This window comes from Lissotriton helveticus, chromosome 4_1 (assembly GCF_964261635.1).
Source record: "Lissotriton helveticus chromosome 4_1, aLisHel1.1, whole genome shotgun sequence".
NCBI lineage: Eukaryota > Metazoa > Chordata > Amphibia > Caudata > Salamandridae > Lissotriton > Lissotriton helveticus.
This window is the reverse complement of record NC_136063.1, coordinates 96,197,006-96,212,843: the sequence shown is the minus strand read 5'-3', so window position 1 is coordinate 96,212,843 and position 15,838 is coordinate 96,197,006. Positions and strand designations below refer to the sequence as shown.

At 45.1% G+C, this 15,838-nt stretch overlaps 1 protein-coding gene across 2 annotated transcripts in view; it reads right to left on the bottom strand.

Annotated features, from left to right (window-relative positions):
* HSF1 (heat shock transcription factor 1) overlaps positions 1-6,258 on the bottom strand; it is a 491,085-nt gene extending 484,827 nt beyond the window's left edge. For both annotated transcript variants that reach the window (XM_078686503.1, XM_078686504.1), the window contains exon 1: positions 5,882-6,258. In XM_078686503.1, the coding sequence (XP_078542629.1) occupies positions 5,882-5,986 (105 nt within the window). In that variant the 5' untranslated portion in view covers positions 5,987-6,258. The remainder of the gene's footprint in view (positions 1-5,881) is intronic.
* Between the last annotated feature and the right edge of the window lie 9,580 nt (positions 6,259-15,838).

Sequence of the window (15,838 nt, the reverse complement as noted above, 5' to 3'; positions counted from 1 at the left end):
GTTGGAAAGGGCCTTCTGTATATCACTTGGGGGCAATAGATTTCACCACTATTTAAACAGATTCAAATATGAATACAGCAATGGATAGGTGACCAGGTAACTTAAAAAATGCCTGACTGTGCTTTAGCATGTGTCGTTCTTGTTTTGTAATTTTCAATCTGGTATTGTGAGTAAACAATACATTGTGCACAGTAAGTAGCCCGGGTCCCTCCAGGTCTCAGGCCCGGTTGTAGTTAAAAATAGGCATTGAACCGGTCCCTATATTCACGTCCTTAACTTTACTGGAGAAAACGCGGACCTGTTTCTGAACATTGAATATAAAAAAACGGGAAGGTAATCACCGTCCTCGATTTAGTGCCCGTTTATATTTCCTATGTTTAACACTCTTAGGGTATGCACAGTTAAGTGAGTTAATTCCAGGATGCTGTGTTTCTCCTATAGCATAATGCTCTTAAGAGTACAGGGCATACTTTGAACTGAGTCGACTCCAGGTGTATATGAGCCCCGGTACTGGAATGGAGGCTGAAGGCATCGCAAGTCTGTCCCAGTGCTGCTCAGTGGGTCATAAAGATCTTCACATTACATGATCATCCAGTCCTTGGCCTCTCTGCAGAGCGCAATGGTCACGTATTTCTGTTGCAATTGTGATTAAGTGCAAATGTGTTGGATGGAGGTACACAGTTGTCAGAATATGGACAAGGCGAAAGTAAAATAAAATGCAGTGCTTACATGCGAGTGTTTAGGGGGTGGTGAAGGAGAGGTGGAGAAATGCATCCAGGAGAGAGTGAAGGGAGTGTGCAGAAGATGGGAGAGCTGAGCAGGGGCATAGCTGGGGGGGGGGGGGTAGAGGAAGGGGGTACACCCACCTAATAAACGAATTCTGTATTGAATAGTTCGGTAAAAGTGCTTCCAGGCGGGTATAGTGAGTAGCCTGTGGCTTTCACTTCGGATATTTACATACACACGCCGACGAAAACACACTCTTTCGTATCTGTTTTAAAGATATTAACAAGTTATTTTACAAAATATTGAGTTTAAGTATTCCTCATCTGCACTCCTCTACCTTCCTACTGCTCCTTACGTTCACCTCATTCCCCGAGTCTCATAACCAGCCCCTCCCCCATCCTACTGACCAAACTTCGCCCCTGGAGCCGGGATGTTGATGGTTTGGGGGCAGAGTCTGGGGATACGAGCGGGGTTTCATGTTTTCTGTTCTGTTTGTACCTCGTGACACAAACTTAATGAATCAGAAGGAATATAAATCTCCCTCCACCAGGTAAGTTGTATCCCCATAAGAGACCCCTGGGACGAGAGCTTTATGACCCCCACGTCCCGGGATCGGTTGTGATGGGACAGCTGTGTTCAATCCTCCAGAAGGGATTCCAAACAGACGTCTGAGATAAAGAGCGGCACGACCTGCCCTGCCACCAGAGAGAGCACCGCACTGAGCAACAGATGACACACAGGTACTCCAGGGCATCCGCACGTCTGGCGCCTCTACTCAGCAAGCAAGCGCCTCGCGAAAAGCACCCCTGCACTCAAGCGCCTTACATCGAGGACCTGGGCGCCTCAACCCCTCCAGTCCACAGCAGAAGGAACCAACAGCCCGGACTCCCATGCCCCATTTTATTTATGTACTTATTTATTTATTGCGTTCTTATATAGCGCGGACTTTACCCGAGGGTGTCCGAGCGCTTCACAATAGGAACAGTACTGATACCTGAGGAAAAAATTACAAGTGAACAAATGACAAAAGCAAACGTTAAGTTACATGATACAGCTCCCCTGTACGATACAGCACATCGGCAGGCCCCCATCCCCTCGAGCAGCCACGGCCGGCGCTACATGAACAGTGGGGAGGGGGTTGAGGAGCTGCTCTACCTGCCCCTGTCCTGTACGCCTTATTAATCTTGAAGGGGTTCCCCACTTCATCCCCCGAGCTGGCACCCACACACGCAGCCCCGGGCCTCATGAAGCACTCAGACCCCTTGGACTCACCATCCCCCGGCACCGCTCCTCGGCACTGCCGCCGCTCCTCTGAGGCTCGCCTCGACGCTCCTACAGATCCTCCATGCACGCCCCCTCCAACCTCTGAGCCCTGACGAGCAGCCGCGGCGGTCTATGGGCGTCCAGGGCCCCGGGACTACCTGTCCCTCGGCTGCCAATCACAGCGCTGCCATCCGCACTTCCTCACTGCCCCCAGCTTTAACCCCTTCGCGCCCGGCCACAGCGAGAGGGGAAGTGCTCGCAACAATTTCCACTTCGGTGACCGGTGGTAGCTGTGCCAGGGAGGCGACAGTGTGCCACGGAGTGCACAGGAAGCGGAGGGCTGGGGACACACGAGGAGAGAGGGGGCAGGGGAGGAGGAAATGGGAAGGAAGTGTGGTGCAATGAGATGTGAGAAGGGAGAGGATTGGAGTGTTGGGCTTGACGAGAAAGGTGGAGTGGGAAGGGGGTAGATAGGAGTTCTCGTTCGTCTTTCGATGTTATCGATCCAGCTGCTGAAATACCACATCTCTTCTGTGCGCATTAGTACAATTCAGTCCAAGTTAAACTAAATGAAATGATTTCATGTTTGTGCATCAAAACTGCTGCTACGATAAACTGAAAATAGCTCAGTTCGTACGTTCAGCACAGTACAATGTAAATCATCTTTCCAAAAATAAAAGCACATTATGAACAATATATAACAAGCGCCACAACAAAAGAAGTCAGGTCCCGGGCCGCGCTGTGATTGGCTGACGTCACGGGGGTGTCCCGGGCGGCAGCCAATCACAGCGCGGCCCGGGAATGACGTCACGGGGGTGTCCCGGGCCGGCAGCCAATCGCAGCGCGGCCCGGGACAAAGGGGCGGGGCTTTAAAAAAGCACCAGCAACGCCCCCGAATCGCGTTTTCGAGAGAAAGCGCGATTGACAGCCTCTGTCTCCCAATGGCTAGCCTCCATTTATGGAGCTAGCCAATTGGAAACAGAGGCGGTCCGAACCTCACTACTGAAAACAAAAGATTTCGATCTGGGAGGGGCTTCGCCCCTCGCCAAGTCGAAACCTAAAAAGCATGGGTCGCAGGCAAATGTGAAACATTACAAAAAACAAAACACAAATGGGAGCTCTTCTACTTGTGAATCGGCATTGGGTGGGCCTCGGAATCTCCTTGAGTGGACCTGGACCACCCTCTAGAACCAGGCCTTAAGTATGTATGTATGTATATATGTATATATGTATATATATATATATATATATATATACATATATACACACACACACACACACACACACACACACACACACACACACACACACACACACACACACACACACACACACACACACACACACACACACACACACACACACACACACACACACACACACACACACACACACACACACACACACACACACACACACACACACACACACACACACACACACACACACACACACACACACACGGCTACACAAAAACCAAGACAGGCCAGACATAGAAGACAAAAGACGTTACTTTCATTTCTGGCTTTTACCATGGAGTATGGAGTAAACCTACTTTATGCTTGTTTGCCTGAAATGCTTGAGGCAGCCATGAGTATTAAGTAGAAGGTATTGTTAGTTTTTGCAAAGAATGTATGATATAGATAGTGTGTTTAAAACAGAGAGAGACCCCTTGTCAGCAACCAAGGGAGTAGAGTACTATCAGTACAAAAAACAAATGATCCCTTGATTCACTCAATCAACAAGAACCCCCTATCAATAGTGGAATTCTTAATTCATATAAAACACATAGATAAACTTAAAAAAGTCTCACTTAAAGTCCCAGAAACACTCAAACAATGATAATGATAATACATGCAGTGCAAACAAGTCAATTTATTTCTTTAGTATATGTGAATATTATTAAAACACAAATATTATAAAAACACCTATAATAAAACAATGCATCATTCCAGCATAATTAAAAACAAAACAATAGAAATGCGCCGGCGCGTTTCGATGGGTATCTGGTTATTCCATATTTATCAAGACAGTCATTATGTTCACTTTTCTTTGTGGTATATTTGATTGTTATACCCTGAATGAAAGGGAGTTGATATTTGCACTTATTCTTGTACTTCTTTTGCAGACTCGAAGAATGGTCTATTCACTGGACCCCCTTCTTAAACTGCCTTGAATAATCCCTGTTTCCCAACTGCTGTAGATTCTTGAACGATTCAATCCAGAACCACAGATTTCTAATTTTGTGTCCAAGGGGTCCGCATGAGGTCCAAGGTAGAGGCGCTATTAGTACAAACACCTCCTCACCTGCCGATGCGCTTACGTTGCGCTCTTATTGGCTCAGGGATTCCCCAACCTGCTTCGTCCTTTTGGAAAATGTCTTGATGAAGTTGAAATAACCAGATACCCATCGAAACGCGTTGACGCATTTCTATACATTATCCCGAAGACAAGTTGGACCTGTAGATACAAAATAGAGTATATGTATCCAGGGTAATCTTGCTAAAACTATTCCCAAGGAATTGTTGAGCTAAAAGACAAATCATACTGTCTATCATTGTTCGTCCTCCCTATTTTTTAGGGTTCTCTGTGGTAAAAAAAAGTGTCATGAAATGTTATGTTATGTCCTGATTTGATGAATTGTATTGTTTTTAATTATGCATTGTGTTTTCTTATAGGTGTTTTTATAATATTTGTGTTTTAATAATATTCACATGTACTAAAGAAATAAATTGACTTGTTTGCATTGCATGTTATAGTAGTATCATTGTTTGAGTGTTTGAGTGACTATGAGTGAGATTTTTTTTAGCTTATCTATGTGTTTTATATGAATTAAGAATTCCACTATTAATAGGGGGTTCTTTTTGGTTGAGTGAATCAAGGGATAATTTGTTTTTTTACTGATATAGATAGTGCCTGTCAGTTTTGACACATTAAAGATCCGATGGTCTGTAAAGAAACCCTGAGCACAAGTGGCTGAAATCAATACAATAATTCCATCCTCCTTTTATGTTCTTCACCATAGACCCCAGAACACGGGCCCTCTATAATGAAGCACGGCAAAGGTGAAGGTGGCCTGAAACTATAGGTAAGATATTCATTAAATTGACTCTGGAGCTCCGAGAGATAAGCTGGAACGAACCGCACCCCAATATTGTGCCAGAAGCAAAGCCCTGGCTGCAGCCATAGGCCACCAACAGAGGACGATAGGGTACTATCAACGCTTTGGGAGGAGATTAGAAGTAGTCTAGGACTGAAGGAAATGACTGGCTGTAATATTATGGGCTAAGCAGTTTATAATCCGGTAGGAGGATACACTAGATCGCATTTAGATAAATCCACAGCTGTAGTGTTGAACCATGGAACGCTGCTAGCGGTCGGGGCCCCTTTTCGTGCGGTCTTGCAATGTTCAGCAACTGGACGATAGGACTAAATGAATGGGATCCCACAGACCAGTTAGTGGGTAGACTTTACTCCTCTCTATGTGGCTGGTATCCACCTTGTAACTGAATTTTGGGCGATGAAGGGGGAGACATTATCTGTTTCCTGCCGGTGAAAGAGAGTGCCGACGGAAGGGGAAGAAGTGTTTGGGGAGGAGGGCGGAAGTAGTATCAGTTTTCAGGCTGGGGAGAAATAACTGGAGGCAATGTGTCGCCCTGTCTCCTCACCAATCAGTAACATTTGCTGGTCCCTACAGGGCACATGGAATTGGGGGGTTGGACAGAATCGATCTGCTGAGACCTCGTTTAAACTAGGGTGCTGTGGGGTTAGACTGAAAGACAGGAAAATGAAGGGGGAGTTCTGTTATCCCACCTGTTGCCCATTACGCTTCTTCAATTGATGGTGTATCTTCTAGAGCATTATATGTCTACCTCCACCCCAGGACACTCACCGGACTCCAGCAGATGAGTGGATCGGTCTCCGGATCCTCCACCAGGGTCCAGAGCTTCGCCAGGAAAGCTGGCACATTATTGCCGCCCGGCCCGGGCAGCTCCATGGCCTCCAGGGCCCCTGGGGGCCTCTCACCGCACAGGGCCTCTCTAAGGGGGCGGGGCAGGTAGCTCTCCTCACAGAGCGACTCTCTGGTCAACAAACCTTCCTGTGCGACCCCAAATGCCCTGCCACTGAGTCAGCACTCTCCCGAATCCCACGCAGCCTCAGCTGTCCCGCACACGCCCCCCTCAGTCCCGTTACGCAGAGCACCGGGCCTGCTGCATGGCCGCCGCCATCTTGTGACGTCTTTTCTCCTCAACACACAACACAGACTCCGAGGAGGCGTGCCGGCCGCCTGCGCGCGCACCTTCCCTTAGACGCGCGGTGCCATTGCCGCTTTCACGCGCGCGCCTTTGGTCCGTCGCGCGCTGGTCAGGTTGTATCTGTGATATGTGAGCCTAGGGCACTACCGCCATGTTGAAATCAGGCAAAACGCCGATGATAACCAGAACATGGGCGGTGCAGAGTACAACGGCCTCGGCCCTCCCACAATATAATAAATACTTATATTGGCATGACAAAATTAGCAGGCACCAAAGCTGAAATATAGACAAGGTTTAACATGGAAATACCGAATCGCAGACAATCACTGTTGAGAGTACCTAGGTGCTCTCGGGAAGTGGCGGTACTTTTCCATTAAAAGTATGGCTGTGGCGTAACGTCCCGAGCTATCGACTTTCGAGCTGGGTAACTAAGCTCGAGTCTCCGCGTCGGCTCAACATCCTGTGGTTTTATGCAAAGCACTTAATCTCCCAATGCCTATCAAAAGATAATGTGCTCTGTAATGTAACTAGTGATCATGTAAGCATTCCAATACCCTCGGGTCGAGTTTGTGCTATAAACAACTGCAAAAAAAAACCAATGTGGCAGTGCTGAGATATGCAGATGCTCGTTTCCCATGCGCCAGCGTGGTCAGTGAGTCCAGTCCTGTTTTTTTCCTTAGAATTCTGGGACTTGTAGTTCTGATTTTATACGGTCTTCATTGAATTTGTAAAGAAAGGTCTGTGACTTTTCCCTTCACCTCAGTTTCTGGATCTCCAGGTTTGCATAGCTGCAACGTTTTCAGATTGGTTATGTGTGACATATCCATCATTTAACAGTGCATTTGAGTGACATTCCACTGACAAATGTGTGACTCTTTGAGTGAAACTTCACAGATCAAACCAAGCATTGACATCCATATAAAGAAATAATTGTCACAAATTACCCACTTTTGAGAAACAGAAAACTATGAAAAGCTTTGAAACTAATGTAAAACGCCTGAAATAGAAGGTTATTACACAAAGAGAGTGAATTTACAACACACTAGCTGGCCTTGATAAGCCTTACACATTTTACCATACCTGTGATGAAGCAAAGCTTCGCACATTTTGCGACTTGCCATATTCATGAACCTCGTTTATGTGTAACAAGGTAATAATTGTATGTCTTACTAACGTTTATTTTATGTTTGGGCAAAGTTTATGAAGCTTGCCTATGTGTATTTCTAATGCATTTAATCCGTGTCCTTTAATATGGCCGCTGCTTGTATTTAGTTACTGCGCATGCGTCAGCCACACTCACGTGTCCTGGCGTGTCTGCAGAATTGGAGGGAAAATAATGCGCATGCGTAATACATATCTTGTACTGCTCGTGCAGTTTGCTCTTGTTCCTGTGTATGTGTAGCTAACATTTAGACTGCATAAGTATATTTTATGATGATAAGTTGAAAGTGCAAACCAAATGATGTGTTTTCATAATGTTATTTCTATGTATTAATTTGTTCTCGCTTACTTTTCATGTACCGCGGGGAATGGGGGTCTGTCTGTACCGAAAGCCATCTTGGAGGTCCCTTCTGCGCATGATCGCCTTTCCGGGGACCTGACAACCTTGGCTGATGGAACTTAGCCAGCTGGCAGTGATGGGCAAGATGCTCCTGAGAACTGACCTGAAAACCCAGCAAAATGGAGTCATGTGTCCCTGTTCCGCTACATTGTACAATTGTCATTGTATTTCTGCGCAGTTTCTCATGGGAACCCCAATCTTGCTAGGCGGTACCCAGATATGTAAATGAAGCATCCAAATAGTGTGTTATGATTGGTGTGTTACCCAAATCCTACCTTAGGACCAATCCGAGTTGAGGGATTCTGACACTTTGCAACATTGGGGGGTGGTACACCATCCCAAAAGAGTATAACTACCCTGGGTTCACCTAGGGAATTTGTCCGACTTGTCTGGTTTAGCTGACCTGTCACTGACCCATCGCGCTCAATAGGTGACTGAAGATACAGAGCGCTGCGGAGCACTCTGTCCGGAATTGACCATAGACTAAGGTTTTACTGAACCTTAAAGTGCTGGCGAAGCACTTTGCTGGGAGTTCGCTGACCCAATCGGGGTCTTGATCGATAGCTGCAGAGAGGGTGGAGCGCAGGCGTTGCTTCCAAACTGCGGGTGCGGTCCTGTCCTGAGCGGTCCTGTCCTGAGGGTTTGCTGTCCTGTCCTGAGGGTCCTGTCCTGATTCCCAATCCGAGGGTATCCGGTCCTGTCCTGGGTGTCCATTCTGCACTTGCTGTCCTTTGAGGGGTATCCTTCCTTGAGGGTTTCCTGTTCTTAACTGACCCGTGGCCAGGGTTTGGTTTCCACACCAGTCTAGGTAAATACTGCTCTAAATTCTTTAAACTTGCACCTTTCTATTTTTCTGTCTTTTGCTTCAATAAAGAGACACTTTTGCATATGTTGATTTTTTCCATGCTTTTGCCGCAACTATTGAAACGTAAAGTCATTTGCATATTTTCTTAATATGTTCCCATGTTACCCTACCTTTTAGAAATCATATTTTGCATTGCGGTTTGTCATTTCCTGATATGGTCTAGAACGGCCTTGCTTAATTTGTCAAAAGAGTTTTTGCCCTAGATATATAGTATCTTTTCCTTTTGCATCTCATATTTGCATTTAGATGATTACCCTGACTTTATTTCTCTATAGTTATGTACTTTTCATTATTTTGGTTATTGATTGCCTTATTCTTGTAAGTTTGATGCTTGAAGAAAACGAACTTTAGATAAAGCTTTTAAAACTTCCAGTTGTCCGTGGTCATTTTACAACAGTATTGAATGTCATTTGAAATTTGCATTCGCTGCTTTTCCTTTTACAGCTAGGCCCCTGATCCGTTGAGGTCATAGGTACCCGTGTCGGTGGATGGTAAGTCGGGTACACTGAGTAATAACGGTAGGGAACACACACAAATTGGTAGCAGCCCGTGAAGTCGCCTGGTCAATGTATATAGTGAATTGAAAGTATATGGGCCCGAAGCCGGAAACGGCGAAATCATTGGCTGGGTGACCTCGCGCGCTCTATCACCTGCATGCTGAGTAACTTTTAATTATCTGCTCGACCCTTGAAGCGGAAGCTATATTTTTTATATAGCGTCAAAATAAAGCAGCTTGGTGATAGTCAGACGTAAACAAACGGCACAAATTGCAATCACTTGTGAACATTCATAAAAGGCAAAACAGTGTAGTTTACTGTGGAGAATCTGATTTATTGAAAGGGCTCTGAACTTATATGCTTTGCTGATTTTATGACTAGAGTAACTTCCATGGCAAAAAAATCCTATCCAATAACTAATATTAAAGCAACTCCCAGTTGTCTTCGGAATCTTAATATTGAAATAAATAAATTAGTAAGGGAACAGTACTTGATCTATTCTCCTGAAAGATACCACAGAATAGTTTTATTAAGAAGAAGGAGGAGTAGGGTGAAGGCCAAATTGAAACGTGAGAGTGAAGATTCTTTATGGGTTAAATTACGGGAAGCAGTTTGTAAGGGTCTAGCTAGGACATTTTGGTCACTTATTGGGGAAGGTTGTGGATTAAGATCTAGACCAATCCCAATCGAAGAACAAATTTGGGTTGGGTACATTGGGTACATTGGGAATTTATATGCTAGTAATGGACTGGTGCATGAATATGGTAGAACGTATGTGGATAGCTCCCAATATGGACCTCCATCCGAAAAGGACATTGAATTGGCCATTAAGGGCTTGCGATCCTCTGGAGCAATGGGTCCGGATGAGCTTCCCATTTCAGTTATAAAACAAAATAGCGAGATGTGGAGCAAAATTCTTTTCCCGGATTTTAACTTATGTTTCACCCGTAAATTGGTTCTCCCATCCTGGAAAGGGAGCATATTAGTTCCCCTTCACAAGAAGGGAAAACGGGATGCCCCAAACAATTACCGTCAAATTGCCCTTTTGGATGCCATAGGCAAGGTTTTTGCGAAATATTTGCTTAAGTTGATTAATGATTGGGTGGTTAAGGAGGAAATCTTGCCCCTTGAGCAAACGGGCTTTAGGCAAAGGCATGGTACCATGGACAACTTGACGGCATTGCAGATCATAAGTGAAAAATATATCAAGGTTCGAGGAGGGAGAGTCTACGGAGCGTTCATAGATTTCTCCACAGCTTTTGACAAAGTAGATCGGTCTTTGCTGTGGAGGAAGCTTTCGGACCTTGGTATGCCGTCCATTCTATTGGATCTAGTTCAGGCTCTCCACTCTAACACCTGGTGCAGAATCTTGCTAGGTGGGGAAAGAGGACTGTCCCAAGTAATCCCTTCTGCTAATGGGTTAAAACAAGGCTGTTTACTGGCCCCTTTATTATTTTCCCTTTATATATCTGATCTCCCTTATGTCTTGTCCACAAGTGAAGGAATTGCACCTATCCTGGGGGGGTCATCAATTGTCTGTCTGTTATATGCAGACGATATATTAATTCTGGATTTAACACCAAAAGGATTAAATAATCGCCTGCAGGCACTCTATGAATATGCTGAGGCACATTATTTGAAGATAAATGTATCAAAAAGTAAAGTAATGTGCATGACGGGAAGGAAAAAAACAGAATATGTGAGCTTTCCTTGGTCAGTAGGTGGACAAAGATTAGAAGTAGTAAAATCTTGTCTTCCTCGGAAAAACTATTGTTGGTAATCTAAGTGAAAAGGCTCACATAGCAAATAACACCCGGAAAGCAATTGTTCAAGGTAAAAGTTTATTCTCCCTCTATAACTCTACAGGTAAAAGACACTTTGCTATTTTGTTAGAAGTTTACCGCGCTAAAATCCCAGCATGGTTACTATATGGTATTGAACTACTTGATATAGGTAATTGGGGTTTCTTAAATACTACGGAAGGCAAAATTCTGCGGTATCTAACCACAGTCAATACATCATGTTCTACAGCCGCCCTTAGGTTGGAATTCGGCCTGCGTAGTAGCTGGGTCCAGGGCCTAGCAGGGATAGTACGTTGGGTCTTTAACCTTGCAAGGGGAGAATCTGGCACATTAAGACACCTTATTCAAAAAGAACTGTTAGGAACTTTCAAAGAGCACTCTTTAATTGTGAAAAATTTCAGAACTGCAGTTGATCTTCTACAACTTGATGAATCAGTCTTATTTACCTTATCTGCATACCAACTGAAATCCACCTTGAAGCTGGCATCTTGGGAATTAAGTTTTAAGATGGATAGGGAAGCTCGTATTATGAAGAAAGATGTCTCCATGATTATTGATACCTGCCTAATAAAGAAAGCGCAACCATATGTTACCTGGAATCTCCCCCATGGTGTGCGCAGATTTCTATTTCTATTAAAGCAGGATCTACTTCCATTGAATAAATTATTGTCCAGATGGTACGGTTCCTCAGCTAGGTGTAATCTTTGTAATGTTTCTACACAGGATATCACCCATGTGCTCTTTGTATGTCCAGCTTTAATCTCTTATAGGCGTAAATGGCTGAAACCAATTTGTCTTCAATTAAGTATTCTCTCAGCCCCTGCATTGTTAGATTCCATCTATAATCCCCTTAATGAAATGTTCTGTTATAACATTTTTCATTTTTTTAAAAGCTTTCTTGAAATATATTAGAGGGTTTTAAATGTTTATTCTCTTTTGTAATTTTTAATGGTGATTGTATTGAAAATGTATTTGTGTCTGTCGTTTCTTTATGTGGATCTCATTTGAGTTCCAAAATCATAAATAAATAAACTTGAAAACTTGTGTAGTTTCTGTAAAAACAAATAGGATACCTGAAGGTTTGGCAGCTTTATTTGCCATATTTTAACAAAGGGTAACTATTTTAGCTGGTTCAAGACATTTCAAATGTGGGTTCAAGAAAAAAAAGTATTCTCATAAACACATTTGGCAGTCAAGTCATTTCTTTTCTCTGGGTGTCAGCTGCTCTCAAGTACAGAATGTTTCTCAAAAACAGAAGTCTTTCTCTGCAACACTACGGTGTAACACCAGGCCACGCATAAATCAGAAAAAAGATTACACTTGTAAAACTATATTTTATGGACAAGGTATCTCAAATTACTATGCAAGTTACTGTGAAGTAATTACATGACTAGGAAGTGGAACATTGCTCTCTGCTGTCATGGGGTGATTAGGAGAGCCTTACATGGAATTAGTATTTAAGGTACACAACACCCTACCCCTCCCCTTACCAACCACAGCCTTACCTCTGAAATGCATACAAAAGTCAACATGTAAAGCAATTAAAGGAGAGTGTGTGTGCCAGACCCACTGACTGTGTGCTACCCTGATCTACGTTATTTACTTTTTGCAGTTTCATATAGTGTGAACTCCACCCAAAGGTATTGGAGCACTTTAAATGAGCAATAGTTACATTACACAAGATCACATTCATTTTTTCCAGACAGCGAGATTAAGGGATTTACCCACAATCAAAGGATGTTGAGCCAACATGAGACTGTAACTAATATTAAAGTGAACAACTCAAACGTTGCAGGGCATTATGCTTCACACTCAGAGGAACTGAAATAATGACAGTGACGGGGTGATAGCTTGCAAGCGCTAACGGCAGTCTTATAATTGGCAGTGTGTGGGATCATGAATTCATGATGGCATGTGTTAGACTTTTGCCTCTAACTCCTGTATTATTGATGCTGTGCTGGATTTCGTTTTTGCTGGCTTAGATGCTTTGGGCACTTTGCCACAGCTGATCAGTGTCAAAGTGCAAGTGCTCCCTGTGTAAATTGTTATCATGATTGTGTTATGATGGAGCAGCAGAATGACAACAGAGACACAGGTAAGTTGAAGAAAGTACTTTAGTTGGAGAAACAACCTAGCGTCCGACCACCTCGGGAAGACAGCTGCAAATGCCAAACCTCGAGTGCCGTCAGCCTGACATTCTAGAATCACCCTGGACATTCCAGGTAAGTTTCATCATCATAATTAGGGCTCCCAGTTTTCTGTTTTTACTGATTTTTACAGATAAATACAGACAGAAAACTATTAATTTTCCTGTCTGTATTTATTTTTTAATACAGAAAAATATGGAAAATAGGTCTTCTCGGATAGTTGTTTTCTACTGTGAATCATGAGCGCCAAGTTAGTAGGTGTACAGATTGAGAGAAAGGGTAAATGAAAAAAACGATGGATTTCCTATTTAAGTTTAATTAAGTGCAGATCTCCAGTTGTTTATGTTATTCTACAATGCAAGCATTTTCAGCTAACGCAATTGCACTGTATACTGCCGAAACCTTCAGGACATTAAAATCAATTGGCATTCAATTAGTCAAATAAATGTGGAAAAATATCAATTGCAGCTTCATTCATACAGAAAACAAAAAATAAAAATGGATAAATACTGAAAAAATGAGCAAAATAGAAATAAGGATAAATACAGACGGAAATGTCAAAAAAATAAATACTATAAAACCGGGAGCCCTAATCATAACACATCCTTCTCCTTTGGAGAGAAATAAACAAAGAAAACAAAAGAAAAGCAAAAAAGAAAAACAAGAAACACAATAACAGTGTTAGAAAGGCGATCCCAGGGGAGACAGAAGATGTCTGACTGCCCACCCCGAGACCCACCTCTCTGTAGGGGATAGGCCGAGCACCGTAGGGAGGCCTCCTTGGCGAGGCTCCTCTCCTACAATCGTAACAACGGAGCAATCACACTACCACAGACGGACACCACACGAAGGGATACTCTCAAGAATCTTTATATAAACAATGAAGACACGTTCTCGTAGTAGCATAACACTGGGATCGAGGGATCCGTAAAGTCTTGGTTTCGGGAATAAGGGGGTAGCGGGACAATCTTAGTACCAACTGGAGCGTGGATAGTTCAAGGGGTCGGGCGGCGACAGCGTCAGTAGGACCTTGAGATAGTTCAGCGAGGATCAGGCCGCGACAGCGTCAGCAGGGCCTCGAAGGTGGTTCAGCTCGGTCAGGCCGCCGACAGCGTCAGCAGGGCCTCAAAGGTGTTTCAGCTCGGTCAGGCCGCGACAGCGTCAGCAGGGCCTCGAAGGTGTTTCAGCTCGGTCAGGCCGCGACAGCGTCAGCAGGGCCTCGAAGGTGTTTCAGCTTGGTCAGGCCGCGACAGCGTCAGCAGGGCCTCGCAGGTGTTTCAGCTTGGTCAGGCCGCAACGGCGTCAGCAGGGCCTCGAAGGTGTTTCAGCTTGGTCACGCCGCGACAGCGTCAGCAGGGTCTCGAAGGTTCCAGGTGCAAGAGTTCGGATCAGGATCAGCCGCTACGAGGTCAGCAGGGCTTCGACTCCAAGATACAACTAGAGTCCTGGTCCAGGGCTGGCCCAGATATAGGACTGGAGACCTTTGATGTCCGGACCCTCGCGCCTGGGGGTCAGGGGGGCCGGGATGAAGGTGTCCAGACACCCAGCAGGGGGGTGGAGCCCGCGCCCAGGGAGGCTGGAGAGCGATCGATACCAGGCGTCCGGGGACGGCTGGGGGGCCATCGAAATTCCCCTCCTCCGGGATCCGCCAAGTGGCTACTCTACCACCTGGGAGGATCTTGGTGCCTCGATGTCGGGGCGGCGCTGGGGCCGGGGCCAGGGGCGGCTGCGGCCACGTGCTCGGGACGTGAGAGGCCCAAGATGGAGTTGGGCTGGAAATGGCGGCCTGGCATGGTCGCCGGACCGGCGGGGTTGGCGAGAGCAGGGTCCGCCGGGGTCCCAGGGGGGAGAGCCGTAGGTTGCCAGGGGGGCTGCTCTCGTAGAGGGTTCGTTGAGGGTGGTGTCCGGAGGGGCGACAGCGTGTCGATGGAGGGCCGATGGAGGGCCGATGTCGTCCTGGGCCCGCCATGCGGGAGGGGTAGGACCACGCCACGAGGCCGGGTCCAACACACAGGAAGAAAAACAACTACATTCTGACATAAGCCTGTAAATAAGAGGGAGGTTTACAAACTCTCTCACTAATACCCCTCCCCACACTGGAATTACCAGAAACATTGCCATGATTTTCCATTAGGATGATTACTTTGTGCATTAGAGGAATCATCAAAATCTGGCATAAACATAGCTCCAGAGCAACCAGTATCAACGTTAACTTGTTTTACACATTTGCCAGCTTTCTGATACAAAGTTACTCTGCGAAAATTCCATCTGTCACCTCCTTCAAGAACCAAAAACATTTTTCCAACCCTCACAACACGAAAAGGCCTTAAAAATTTGCTCAAACCACTTCCCAGCCTACCAGATCTCACTTTGACCCAATCTCTGATTTCAAACTTGGAGGACCCTTCCTTATGAACTTGCACTCCACCACCAACCATCCAATCCTGCAACCAAGAAGGTACCAACCTGGAACCAGGCAAACATCCTCGCATAAGTACAAAAGGAGGCTTGTGAGTGACACTGTGAACTGTAGAGAGATAGGCCCATAATATTTAATCCATTAACCGCTTGAGAGAATGACCGCCAGATAGAGCCAATTGAATGGTGCCTTTCACTAATCTGTTTGCCCTTTCAACCGTGCCATTGCTCATTGGATTGTAGAGAGAGGTACGCAAATGTTTAACTCCACATTTCTCCAAGAAACAATGCATCTCACTAGAA